Source organism: Pogona vitticeps, chromosome 4 (assembly GCF_051106095.1).
Source record: "Pogona vitticeps strain Pit_001003342236 chromosome 4, PviZW2.1, whole genome shotgun sequence".
In the NCBI taxonomy this organism is placed as follows: Eukaryota; Metazoa; Chordata; class Lepidosauria; order Squamata; family Agamidae; genus Pogona; species Pogona vitticeps.
The window spans coordinates 38,381,155-38,393,973 of NC_135786.1; the positions used below are offsets into that span (position 1 = coordinate 38,381,155).

The following is a 12,819-nucleotide window of genomic DNA, read 5'->3' on the forward strand; positions in this document are numbered from 1 at the left end:
ATCCGCCTCCAGCAAGGGACAAACTTAGGGGGTCATCTTATACATCGGGGGTTGTATACATGGAAAAATATGGTATTTTACTGTTATATAAATTCCCATTAAGAGGCAACAGTGTAACACCCAGTACATATGTATGGCATAAAGAATCTTGATTTGGAGGAGAGGGAAAGAGAACTGGATTTCTTATACCTGTTTTTAAAATGAAAATTGTATGTTTGGGTAGAGAAGCATGCCATTATTGGAGAGAAGGCACACTCAACCCTCAGAAAAATAAAAGCAAAAACATTTATGAGCTATCAAGAGAATGGTAAGAAGGGTTGTTTTCTCAATCTGTTTACCATGCTTTTCAAAGGCTAAAAATTCACATTCATCCCTCCTGCAAAGATATTATGGACGATTGCTTAGTGTATCATTAAAATAAATAAAGAAATCAGATGGCATGAACATGGGGTGGGGGTTTGAATTTCCACTATCAGTAATACTGATTGGAAGGGGTAATAAGTCTGTAAAGGCCCATTAGATGTGCACAGCTAAGTGGCAATAGTGGTGCATGCATACTTTGAAGAACTCATTTTATGTCTCAGACTTTCAAGTGCAGGACATACAACACTACGAAATGTGGTCTGTTCTGTAACTGCAAAACAACAATAGCAAGCACCCAGATTGCAAGCAGCTGAACATCCATAATTGTATTTTCAGTGTGTTTTTAACCAATAAATGCTCTGAAAGCTTTCGAAGGAAAAACTCAACAGAATCTTTTTGTGAAGCAGTTCAAAGTAGGCAGAGTTGAACTTTCAATTGAGGTGTTTTCTGAAACATGCAGAGCTTAGAAACGTAATTTTTGGACTACAAGATGAGTTGTATGTCCTATGGGGGTTGCCTTAAAAATTACTTTTCTAAACATCTGAAAGCAGCATAAGGAAAACCTAGCTAGATCAGACCAAATGTCTATCTGGGGTGTGAAAATGTTTAATAAAACCTGGTTTTACTGTATTAAATACACTTATAAGCATTATAAATAAAGCAAACATAAATAAATAGTCCAGCATCCTATTTATACAACAGCAAAATAGTTGCCTACAGGGCATCTCCACCCGAAATCATATTAAGTGGAAATTATTGAAACAAAGAGTATCTTATTTGTTTTGAATAAATCTGTAGATATGTGAAGTGGTAGGCTACCCTACTGTGTTGTCCAGTTTAGTCCCGTGTGCATACTCCTTGGACCATTTAACATCAGACTTTGACATCTTGCACAGGTGTCAAATAAGGATAAAGTGAGGTTGTCAGAATTACTATGGAACTAATTAAGTACTTGTGTTTTGATACTGAAACGACGATGAGAAGTGCATATGCACTTACTGCGATTCTGCACTGTTCAGAGAAGATATATTTCCTGAAATTCTTCCTTCCTTTGCAAATAGAATTACTGTAGCCCAGTTCTGTATTTGATCTGCAACCAGTTAGAAAATCGCAGGCAAATAAAAGAACAAGAGTGTATTGCAGCTTGTAGCCCGTTAGGCCTCGTGTGTAAACTTTGTTCCACTCCGAAGTACAGCCTGCGTTTCCCAGCAGCTGTCATTTCAAGTACATCTTGGTTTGGGCTGCTTCACTTTTCAGAAGTGCCCTCAGATTCTGCTTTGCCTCCCCCCAGTTTTAGCCCTCAGACCTTTCTCTCTGCTCTATTCCTGCAGCTCACTGGAGATGACATGTTATGACAGTGACGAAGCCAATCCCCGCAGTGTGTCCAGCCTGTCAAACCGTTCTTCTCCCCTCTCCTGGCGCTACGGTCAGTCCAGCCCACGCCTGCAGGCTGGAGATGCCCCTTCAGTGGGTGGGGGCTGCCGTTCCGAAGGCACCCCAAGCTGGTACATGCATGGGGAGCGAGCTCACTACTCCCACACCATGCCCATGCGCAGCCCCAGCAAGCTCAGCCACATTTCTCGCCTGGAACTTGTGGAGTCCCTCGATGCTGATGACGTCGATCTCAAATCTGGGTATATGAGTGACAGTGACTTAATGGGCAAGACCATGACTGAGGATGATGATATCACTACAGGGTAAGTCCTCCTGACATTCATCAAACATGCAACTCAGAGTTAACAGCTAAATGTTGGAAGTGGGCCTTGGGATATTCTTGCCTTAGCCTTTGCTGAAGGCTCTATGCTGGGCTAAGATGTTTATCTAGCCTGTCTCACATTGAACATTCATTTGCTGTAGTAAAGCCATGCATGTGGTGGGACTTGTTTTCAGCTTTGTGCCTGTTAGTGCATATGGCATTGGATGTTAGTGTTTTTGTATCAAGTATGGCTGCCAAGCAGTAGTGTCTGCACTCAATGTGGTTGGTAGAGCAAAGGATAATAAAACAGAGTCAATGACTAAAGTGGGTATCCATAAACAAGGACATACTTAAAGAAAGGCAAGAAGATATTCACACATACACTTGGTAGAACAGGACACCACCTATAGGGATCATAACCATCTTCATCTGGTAAGAAGGAAGGCAGAAGTGGGCTGGCTGGGGGTAATCTGTATCTGATCAACATCCACTGATTGCCAGTACTGTACATTGCTACTGGAAGTGAGCTTGCTACTTGGAGTTGTTGTTTTTAATGCTACCAGAAGCAGATAGATTTTTTTGTGGATATTTGTTTGTTTGTTCATTTGTTCATTTTTTAATGAACAAACGAACAAACAAAGAAACAAATGAACAAACGAACAAACAAATGAGATTTTTATACCGCCCCATTAGTGCACAGCACTGTAGCGGATGGTGTACATATAAAAAGCAGAACAAAAGCGAAATGACATAAGCAGAGTAATAGGCAAAAAACAAAAAAGAAAAAATAGACAAAGGTTTTAACTCCAGATGGTGTCGTAAAATCCAACAGCAGTAGAAGATCAGGGGAGACTGCCACCCAAAGCTCCCCAGAAAAGATGAGTTTTCAGCAGCCTCCTGAAATTAGAGAGAGAAGGGGCCAGGCGTGGCTCCATTAGAAGATGGTTCTGAAGAGCTGGTGACACCACCAAGAAAGCCCGGCTTCTTGTCAATGATTTTCTGTCCTCCTTTGGCATGGCTACTGGCAGAAGCATGGCCTGTGAGGATTTGGTAGAGCAGGCAGATAATCTTGGTGAGAAACACTACATCAAGTTACATAGCCCCGAACTGTGAAGGGCTTTATAGATTAGCATCAGTACCTTGAACTTGATCTGGAATGCAACTAGAATCTGGTGCAAGCAAGCTGGGACTCAGGAGATGTGATCAAATCTGCTCACAGCTGACACAAGCCTGGCTGCTGCATTTTGGACTCAGTGCAGTTTGTGGATCGACCTCAAGGGAAGCCCCATGTAGAGAGTATTGCAATACTTGATTCCGGAGATCATGAACACATGCATCCTGAGGGCATTCTCGTAGGGGTGGAGCTGGGCAATAAGCCTCAGTTGATTAAAGGCTGACCTGGAGAAGATAATTACGACAATTACTGCTGAGATGTTGAATACACGCGTGTCTCGTTTGTGATCTGGGGACATAATATATCCATTCCCAGCTTGTGGTAACCTGTTTTTAGACAACAAACATTTATCACTGTTTTGCAGAGATGGGAAGGGTGTTTTCCTTTAACTGTACAGTTGAATTGCATACAGACAGCCCAAGACCACAATGCTCAGTCTTGCTTTGCTCTGTAGATTATGTTCGGGCAGAGTCAGAGTGGAATGGCAGAGAGGCATGTTGGTTGGCTGGTAAAATAATAGCAGAGGGTGTATAATGGGAATGAATGTTAGAGATATGCCAGATGTTCTATGTAATACTGAAATATAAGGCAGATCTTATGGATGGTTTGTGCTGTGCTTCCAGATGTCTAGATACTTTGTCTCCCTATAACAAGGATGAGGGACCTCTTTCAGCCCAAGGCCCAAACTCAATTTCAGAATTCTCATGGGGACTGTACTCTGGTGTATGTACGATAAAAGCAAAAGAGTATGACCAAAAGACCAGCATAGTTTAACTTAAAGCTGTAAGTAAAGAGTTGAGGATCATAATATCCATGTATTTTGAAGTCAGATTAATGTCTAAGCAGTGTGCCGGAACTCTGCTGCCCACTAGCATTCCACTTTGATAGAAATATAGAGCAACTTTGGGGCAGTTTTGTGGCTTCTGACAATACTTGCTTCTTGATCAACAACGCAAAACAGTTGTATATTTTTCCAAATCATAAACCTGATCAGATAGTACCTGTGCCTTTTTTTTTTTTTTTTTTTTTTGGCAGCTTGGGTACTTTTTGGTAGTGTCAGATTATCCCAGATCAACACTATACATAGAATTGCTAAATCATATGCCCCGGGAGATACAGGTTCTAGTTCTTCCTCTGCAGTGAAACTTAGGGGATTTCAGAGGATAGCTCTTTCCCAACCTGCCCTACAAATTTTGGTCCTTGACTTTTGAGGACAAATAAGAGAAAATGGGATCTATGCATGCTGCCTTGAGCACATTGAAGGAAAAGTTGAATTCCAATGTAACAGATCACAGCAGATCATAAGCTGGAGATCTTTTCTTTTCCCCTGAACTAGAAAGAGACAACATGGCCATTCTACCTCTGCCTGCTTTTTTTTACCAGTCCCTTTGCTCACCTCTCTTTTTCCCAACCTGTCTCCTTGTGAAGACTGTGAAAGGAAGTAGACAAAAGTGCTGCTGGAAGAATGGGCAGGGAGCTACAGTAGTTGCATCCTCATTGTAAGGGCTGGTATTCTGGCAGTTCTATCCCACGTGTAGCTTATTGTAAGGAAGTACTATAGAGGGACGTGGTGGCGCTGCAGGCTAAACCACAGAAGCCTGTGCTGCAGGGTCAGAAGACCAGCAGTCGTAAGATCGAATCCACGCAATGGAGTGAGCTCCCGTCGCTTGTCCCAGCTCCCACCAACCTAGCGGTTCGAAAGCATGCAAATGCAAGTAGATAAATAGGGACCACCTCAGTGGGAAGGTAACAGCATTCCGTGTCTAAGTTGCACTGGCCATGTGACCACGGAAGATTGTCTTCAGACAAAATGCTGGCTCTATGGCTTGGAAACGGGGATGAGCACCGCCCCCTAGAGTCGAACACAACTGGACAAAAAAAATTGTCAAGGGGAACCTTTATCTTACTATAGACATCAGCTTTGCCCAGTCTTCTTTTCCTCCAGATGCAATTGACTACAATGTCCACCATCCCTAGCCAGAATAGTGACTGGGGTTTATGAGAAGTATAGTCAAACACATATAGAAGAGGTGGGGAAAGCTGATCTCTATGTACAGAGCCTTAACTGTAGCTTTTCATACAGCTTGCAACATAGTAATGGGGTTGCAGGGGTGAGGGCACAAAAACCAAGAACACAAATTCTTTGCCTCCAATAAAAAATCAAGCTTTTTAAATAGAGTTCTTATATACCATGATTTATCAGTACACTGTTATTCCCATTATTATTTTATGGAAGAGGCCTGAAGGATCTGATCCTGTAATTTGCAGAGCTCTCATATTTCCTAATCAGTTGAAACCATATGGAGCCTGGCATAAAGATTTCACCAAGGACTTGTTAATTTACATTCCCTTTTTAGTGGTTTGTAACCCAGTTAAAACCAAGTCCAAACTAAGTTCTAAGGAAAGCAGATACAGAAAAGGGGTGAACACAGTATTTATCAGGTCATTCTCACCATCCATATACCCTGGCTGTCTAACCAATGCAAAAGTGAATGTGGAAAAAATTTGCTAGAACAACAATTGTTAACAAGCTCATTCTTCTTTCTAAATAAATCCAGACAGCCATTAGAAATTTTCTGAGTACTTTATATCTAGTTTGGGTGCATTCCAGTAACAAGGTAATATGCCTTTGTATATTTGTTGCTGAGCTGGCTAGATAGCTCAGTGGTTTAGGTATCTGGTTGTGGAGCCAGAGGTTGGGAGTTCAATTCCCCACTGTGGCCTCTGGGAGCGCTAACTGTTCTTCTAACTGGTGGTGAGCACTGGGTTGTTCCTTCATTGGGTGCCTGGTGGTGGGCAGCCCTTGCTGCTGCACTTTCACAGATTGTTGTAGCTGGTGCAGCTTTTGGAGCTGTCACTTGTCCCCAGCACCATGGTCAGGTTCCTCCTCCTCAAAGCCCAAGACTGCCCCAAAACAATGTTACTCTGGTTCCAAGCTCAAGAACAGGCTGGCATAGGAAGGCTGGGCCTGGAAGGCAGGATTCTCCAGGTATCAGGGGTTCAGGAGCCAGACATAGGACTCACTCCTCTCTTCTTCCTTCCCAACAGGCCTGCCTCTTCTATTATACCCCTTTCCTGCAGGTGTTTAGAAGGTTCTCCTAAATTCTCCCTTGCTGATCTGACCTCTGCTTGCCCTTTCCCATCGGCCCCTCTGGACCTCAAACTCCCCCCCCCCCGTATTGCTGGGAACATGGACGGTGTGTTCATTGCCTCTGGCTCTGAGGTGCACACTTTCTAGGGGTACAGTCAGAGTGTGTTCCTTTCACTGATTATGCCATCACCTTTCTATTCTCCTTGCCCATGGTATCCGAAGAGTGTGGAGAAGTCACAGAGGTTGGCACATGTCCCATGTCCCCAGGCACCTGCTCACAAAAGCACACCAGATTTGCCCAACAACAGTTTGTGGAGTACTTAATGAGAGAAAAAAAAGGATTGCTTGTCTCCCTCTTAGAGAAAAGGAATCTCACAAGGATTAAAAATTCCTGATTGGTGTGTCTCATAAATTCAGACAGTCTAAACTGAAGAGGGTGAAGAATTTATATTCCCTACTTAAAATATCCTAACACTGAATATGTACGTTTTCATACAGTATTATTATATTGCTTGGTTTCTTTAGTTATTAGTATTTGGTAACAAGCCATTACTTGTGACATAGTTATAGTCTTGTTAATTTGAATATTATACTCTGAATTGTTAAGTTGTTTGGAAATGAAGGCCCTTTGGCTTTGTTTTCGTTTGGCTGCTCACCCCCTGCTGCTTGAGAGAGATGGAAACTCACAGAGTGAGATATTATGTCATGAGTTTTCCATTTGTCACTGGAAGGATTTTAGAAGTCCCGGAGCTCCATCAAGGGAAGGGTTGTAGACTTGGGCCTAAAAATACTCACATGTCACGGAAAGCTACGCTAGAGAGTCCTTGTTAATTCTGTAACTCTGGTCTGCAGATGTGTAATTGTGACAAGCCCTGAGTCCAGCTGTGGGGCCTCTTAACATTACTGTTATTAGGGTTTTACAGTAATGGAGCTTATCTTGCTAATTGTAAATCTGAGTGGAGCTAGACGCAATGAGGCTGATGCAGCTGCAGTACATATGGAGAAACAAAGGGCTGTTGAATTTCCTATCAGATAATGGATAAGCGTGTATAAATACCAGCTTTTTGAATATGCCCTGCTCCTGGGCTTTTAACAACAAACTGATTTGCAGAAATTTCAGTAAGTACATCTTTTTTAATCCATATTAATGAAAGTTTCACCTGCCTGGAAAACCAGCAAAATCAGGGAGCTGCACAGGGGACAGATTGTATTTGTCTTCAGTGTGGAAGGGATTGTCACTCTCGAATTGGCCTTCTCAGCCACACTAGACGCTGTTCCAAGTCCTCCATACAGAGCATGTTACCATAGTCTCTCGAGACTGAAGGATGCCTAATCTAATCTAAACCTGCCTGTAGTTTACTACTGAAAATGCATTCATGGGACAGAGAGAAATCTGGCCACTTTGCCTCTTTTCATAGGATGCCTGGCGGAAAAAAGAGGGCACAGGATAGTTCAGAGCACTGGGTGATAAATACACGCATGTGAACCTGCATTTGAGCACTAAAAACAATAAAGGTCATGCCACTACTAGTAGTGATGTAATAGAGCTGGAGTTTGCATGGTTAAAGATAGAGCACTTTCTCAGTAGCAAGGACTATGATATTATTCACCATTGCAAGCTTACTTGTTCTCTCTGAACTTAGCTTCAATCCATATACAGGTGTAATAGCTATAGAACTGAATTTTGGTATAATATTGGTGCACACTATCTCCATCGTCATGCAGAGTATTTGAGGATAGTTTAGTCTTGAACAGACAACTAAGGACCACTAACTTAACTAGGTATCTGCTGCTTACCGTATTTTTCTTTGTATAAGACAGTACTTTTTCCTAACATCATTACACTAAAAATTGAAGGGCGTCTTTTACATGGAAGTAAGCTGAGATAGCTGAGGAGAGAACAAAGCGGCACATACCTCGCCTCTGTAAACAGGCTTCTTATTTATTTATTTATTTATTTATTTATTTATTTATTTATTTATTTATTTATTTATTTATTTATTTATTTATATATATACATATCCCACCTATCTGGTCAATTATGACCACTCTAGACGGCTTCCTTCAGTCTCAAGTCTTAGCTTCCTACAGTCAGGAGACTTAGCTTCCTCCAGTCACAAGCCTTATGGAATTGACGTCAGCTGATCCTGAACAAACCAATTGGAACACACCTCGTTTGAGGTGGAGCCTGTAGGTTCATATTCAACAGAGACTCAAAATGTCCGACGTTCTAAGAGGCTGAATCCTGAAAGCTAGGTTTTCTTACTTTTTGGGTTATAAACAGGCATGTTATAAATGGGGACGTGTTGTAAACAGAAAAATACGGTACATGTCGGTATGCGCTAATCCAGCTACTTACATTTTTGTACTCTCAAAGGATGCCACGCATGACAAGTATGTATACTTCTAAATTTACCACTACAGTATTGACTACAAGGTTCTTTATTGGGAGACGGATGCATTTGGATTTGAGATTTCCCATAACCATGTTTCTTGTCAAAACCAGGCTTCCCTATACTGATAATTTGGAAATGTTCTCTTATGCATTATATAATATTCAATTTCATAACAAGCCAGCTCCACTTTCCTTCCTTCCTAATTCTCCTACCTCCCAAACTTGGCATAGTGACACATTACTGGCATAATGGAAGTTTCCTGTTTCATTGCAAGAGAAAATAAATATTTCTAGTGCTGGATTTTGTCCTAATATGTAAATGAGGGCATTTGCCCTACTGCTTGACAGCTTGAAATAAGCTAAGTCCCAGCTGTTTAGGGTTCTGTGACAAACTGCAAGTCTTAGCAAGAGACTGGTGACTCATATTAACTTTGTGGCATCACTCTTCCTCAAGAGGTTGTTACTCCCTCTTTCTCTACCTTCTGATTACATGAACTGATAAAGAGGTCCTGCTATTCTGGGTAGATGGGAATACCAGCTATACTTTTACTGGCATGGATACTTCTGTGGATCTGCGATATTATGAAATGGGATGGCCATTGTATTCTGTAGCTCTGATGAGTTCTGAATTAAGGGACATTCTCTCCAAATAAAGGACATCTGGCAATCCCATGTATTGGGCCTCTTCTTTGTAGAGGAATGGTGAGAGGGCTACTATTCTAACAATGGCTCTGTTACCCCTCATTTTCATATGTTTCTTACAGCCTGATTCTCTAGCGTCTTGCAGGGGAAATCTTTCATTGCTACATAATACTGCTCATAGGATGGGAGCACAGAAAAGAAAAGCCTCCATGCATTTTCTTTGAATTAGTCATGAAATCTGGTCGGGGTGCAGGAGGTAACCCATCCCTAAATTTCTGTAGCGTCTAGAAGGAAGGTTTTGCTGGATTCTAGGTTCTTCAGGTCCACATATTAGACCTCTCATGTCCATGTGACCCAGCTTGCCAAAGAACCACATTTGTCCCCACAGCCTTGTCTCTGTGTGAAGTTCTGTATGAGAGACCATTTCTCTAGGTTTCCTTAACATCAAAGACTATGACCATGTTAGCTGGGGCAGTGGGGGGGGGGATGGATTCTGGGAGTTGTAGACCAAAAATGAATTCTTCGAAGTTCTAGTTGAGCAGAACTGTGAGCCCCTCTTTCTCACCTATTGCTCCAGTTTCCAGAATAAGCTGTGCTAAAAATCACACAGCTGGGACATGGACTGTTTGCCAAGGGAAGTTTGTTTTCGACAGCAGCATTGTGACTAGTAAGTACAACACAGATGCCAGCCCTTGTTGAAAGATGAGTGAGATCAGTTGTACTTTTTCTCTGAGTTCCTCAGAATTCCTAAAACTATAGCCTGACCATGGCCCTTTCCAGCCAGAGACCTATAAATAATATGTTTGTTTTTATTTTAAGATCACTGATGATGGAGTGATGTGAGAATACACGGTCCCACCCAAAAGGCAGTTTCCTATGCTCTTGACTTTCCAGTGCAGTATAAGACTGGGAGTGTGGAAGTTACCCTGGAAAAGGCAGGCCCGTTTTTCTCATCCATGAACACCTCAATACTAATACCAACAGAGCTCGCTGAGCAGACTGGCTAGGATTCAAAGAAGAGCTATGTGTGTGTCAAAAGAAAACTAGTTGCACATTTGGAATTTCACTTACCCTTTTTTGCCCTGGGAAGATCTTCACAAGCCACTTTGAAACTGAAGACTTCCTTATCTCCCACTCCTATTTTGTCCTCATAGTAACTGACCAGTAGAAAGTGACTGCCCCCCAAACCATGAACTGAGCTTTTGACTGGGCAAAGGTCTGAGCCTAGAACATCTTGCTCTTGACCAGGAATCTTTAAACTATGGCCCATGGGCCACATCTGGTCCACCTTGCTTTTTTTATCTGGACCAGAGAACGCCAGAGGCTCATGTCCGCCAGCTCAGGTGTGTTCCTTGAAGCCCATGTGTGTGCGTGATTCTTCCTTTAGCCCTCAAACATGTGTAAAATATATGATGTGGCCCTCATGCTGAAAAGTTTGGAGACCCCTGCTCTAGATTAGATCACTCATTAACGCTCCACTGGTGTCTCTTTAGCTTGTGTCTTTTCCCAGACTTTAGCAAAACAACCAAGGGCTCTACAGCTTCATGGACAATTCTTTTGCAAGTGCATATGACCCTTCCTTGGATCCTGTATATTGTCAAGTATGAATCAGTGCTGGAGCTACATGAATCTGTGATAGAGTTTCAATTAGCACATTAGCCAGTCCAAGTTATATGTCTGGAACTGGTTATTATTTGTTGTTATCTGTATGTTCTTTTGGCTTTAAATACAATTTTTAATACAATAGAACTTTGGTATCCATGGGGGGGGGTGTCGGTTGGTTCCAAGCCCACTCATAGATGCCAAAAATGCAGATGTATCAACCACTATAAATTGCATGGTTGGATTCCTGTAGTGGCCAGTCTTGGTAAATACACTCTGGAAATACATACAAATATATGTTTCTGGGTTTTGTTTTGTTTTTAGTGTTTTCAGATAGTGAATCAATGGATAGGGGTTCTACTGTATTTAAGAGAGATTGCAAGAAGGACTGAGTGTTAGGGATATATGTGTACACAATGATTGTGGAGGATCTTTAAGAAACACATTAAACATATACACAGGGTTCTTCATTTCTGAAAGAAAAACTACTTGAGCCCCTTTTCTCAGGATTAAACACTGGTGCTTTAAGACAGGGATGGAGAACTTTGGAAGACTCAGGGATCAGTTTTCTGTTCCTGAGATCTTTATGGAGATGCACAGGTTGTAGTCCTCAGAACCCATAAAAATTGAAAACATAACTAGCTAGAAGTTCTTGTTGGGTTTTAGAATTGGCAATTTTTGATGTTAAATGGGGAAGAAGAGCTCTCATATATTTAACAGATGACTCACCATGCCCGTGGACTTTCTTGGAAACATGGAACCATTGTTATTTTTCTGCCATAAAAATCAGTGGGTATCTATCTGCACAATAATCTAAAATTTCAAATCTATACAGATTTGTCAGCCCAATCATCTATACATTTTATGCTAGCAGAGAGATTTCATACCCTAGTTGTAACAATTTTTCCTGGCAAGTTACAATTAGGACAGCTAGAACTCCCTCTATGATGAATGTTCAATTTAATATTAATCTCTGAACTGAAGAGGTGTTCTAAGATTATTGTTAAATCATGGAGGGAGTTCCTAACTGTCCTAATTATTAGGAAGTTTGAATAGTAGGACTTCTTTCCTCTTGATGGCATCTATAGCAGAGTCTCTGTTGCAGCTGCTACAGTGGCTTGCAAACAAACCTGACCTTGTAAGCAGCTTTCCAGTTGCCAGCCACCAAGCAGAATATATTTCTGTCAGACAGAAACTCAGATCTTTGTTAAGCAAGGTTCTCCCAGTTTTAACTGCCCTCAGCAATTAAGGGCCCAAGAATCAATGTCTCAGTAGACCTGAAATGAGGTTAAAGGGCTGCTAGGAGCAATGCTGGCCCACTTCTCCATTTTGCTCAGTGCTGACTGTACTGCCTTACTGGGAAGCCAATCATGTTAGGAGTCATGGTTCTCAAGATGTCTAGAGGCCACTCGCATGCCTCCCTGGATCTTGTAGGACCATAGCTGATCCAATAATCTTGTGTTTGTTATGTGACATCAAACCAAACCTAATAGGATTTTCAAGGTAAATGAGATGTTTAAGGAGTGGAATTACTAGTTCTACTCCTCAGTGAGTTTCCATAGCCAAGCAGGGATTTGAATCCATACCTTATAAGTCCTAGTCCATCACTGTATCACTACACCAGACTGGATATCACTTCCTTGACTCAATCTTCATCCAAAATTCCTTACCAAAATACAAATGGCAGCGTGGGTAGGTATTTACCAACCTGTGTGACCTCTTGTGGCCATTACAATAAATAAACAAACAGGCAGTATCTCCATTCCCTCATCTGCCTTCTGACTAACCAGGAGCACCTCTGTCTTGACTGGATTAAGTTTCAGTTTGTTTGCCCTCATCCAGCCCATTACTGATGC

The 12,819-nt window shown here is 41.8% G+C and overlaps 1 protein-coding gene across 10 annotated transcripts in view; it reads left to right on the plus strand.

The window, feature by feature from the left end:
- The window catches only part of NAV1 (neuron navigator 1), a 346,655-nt gene that overhangs the window by 220,491 nt on the left and 113,345 nt on the right, over positions 1-12,819 (plus strand). For 9 of the 10 annotated variants that reach the window (XM_072997117.2, XM_072997120.2, XM_072997122.2 and 6 more), the window contains one exon: positions 1,695-2,060. The exons of the other annotated variant lie outside the window; for it this stretch is intronic. In XM_072997117.2, coding sequence (XP_072853218.2) covers positions 1,695-2,060 — 366 coding nt within the window. The remainder of the gene's footprint in view (positions 1-1,694; positions 2,061-12,819) is intronic. 10 annotated transcript variants of the gene reach the window in all.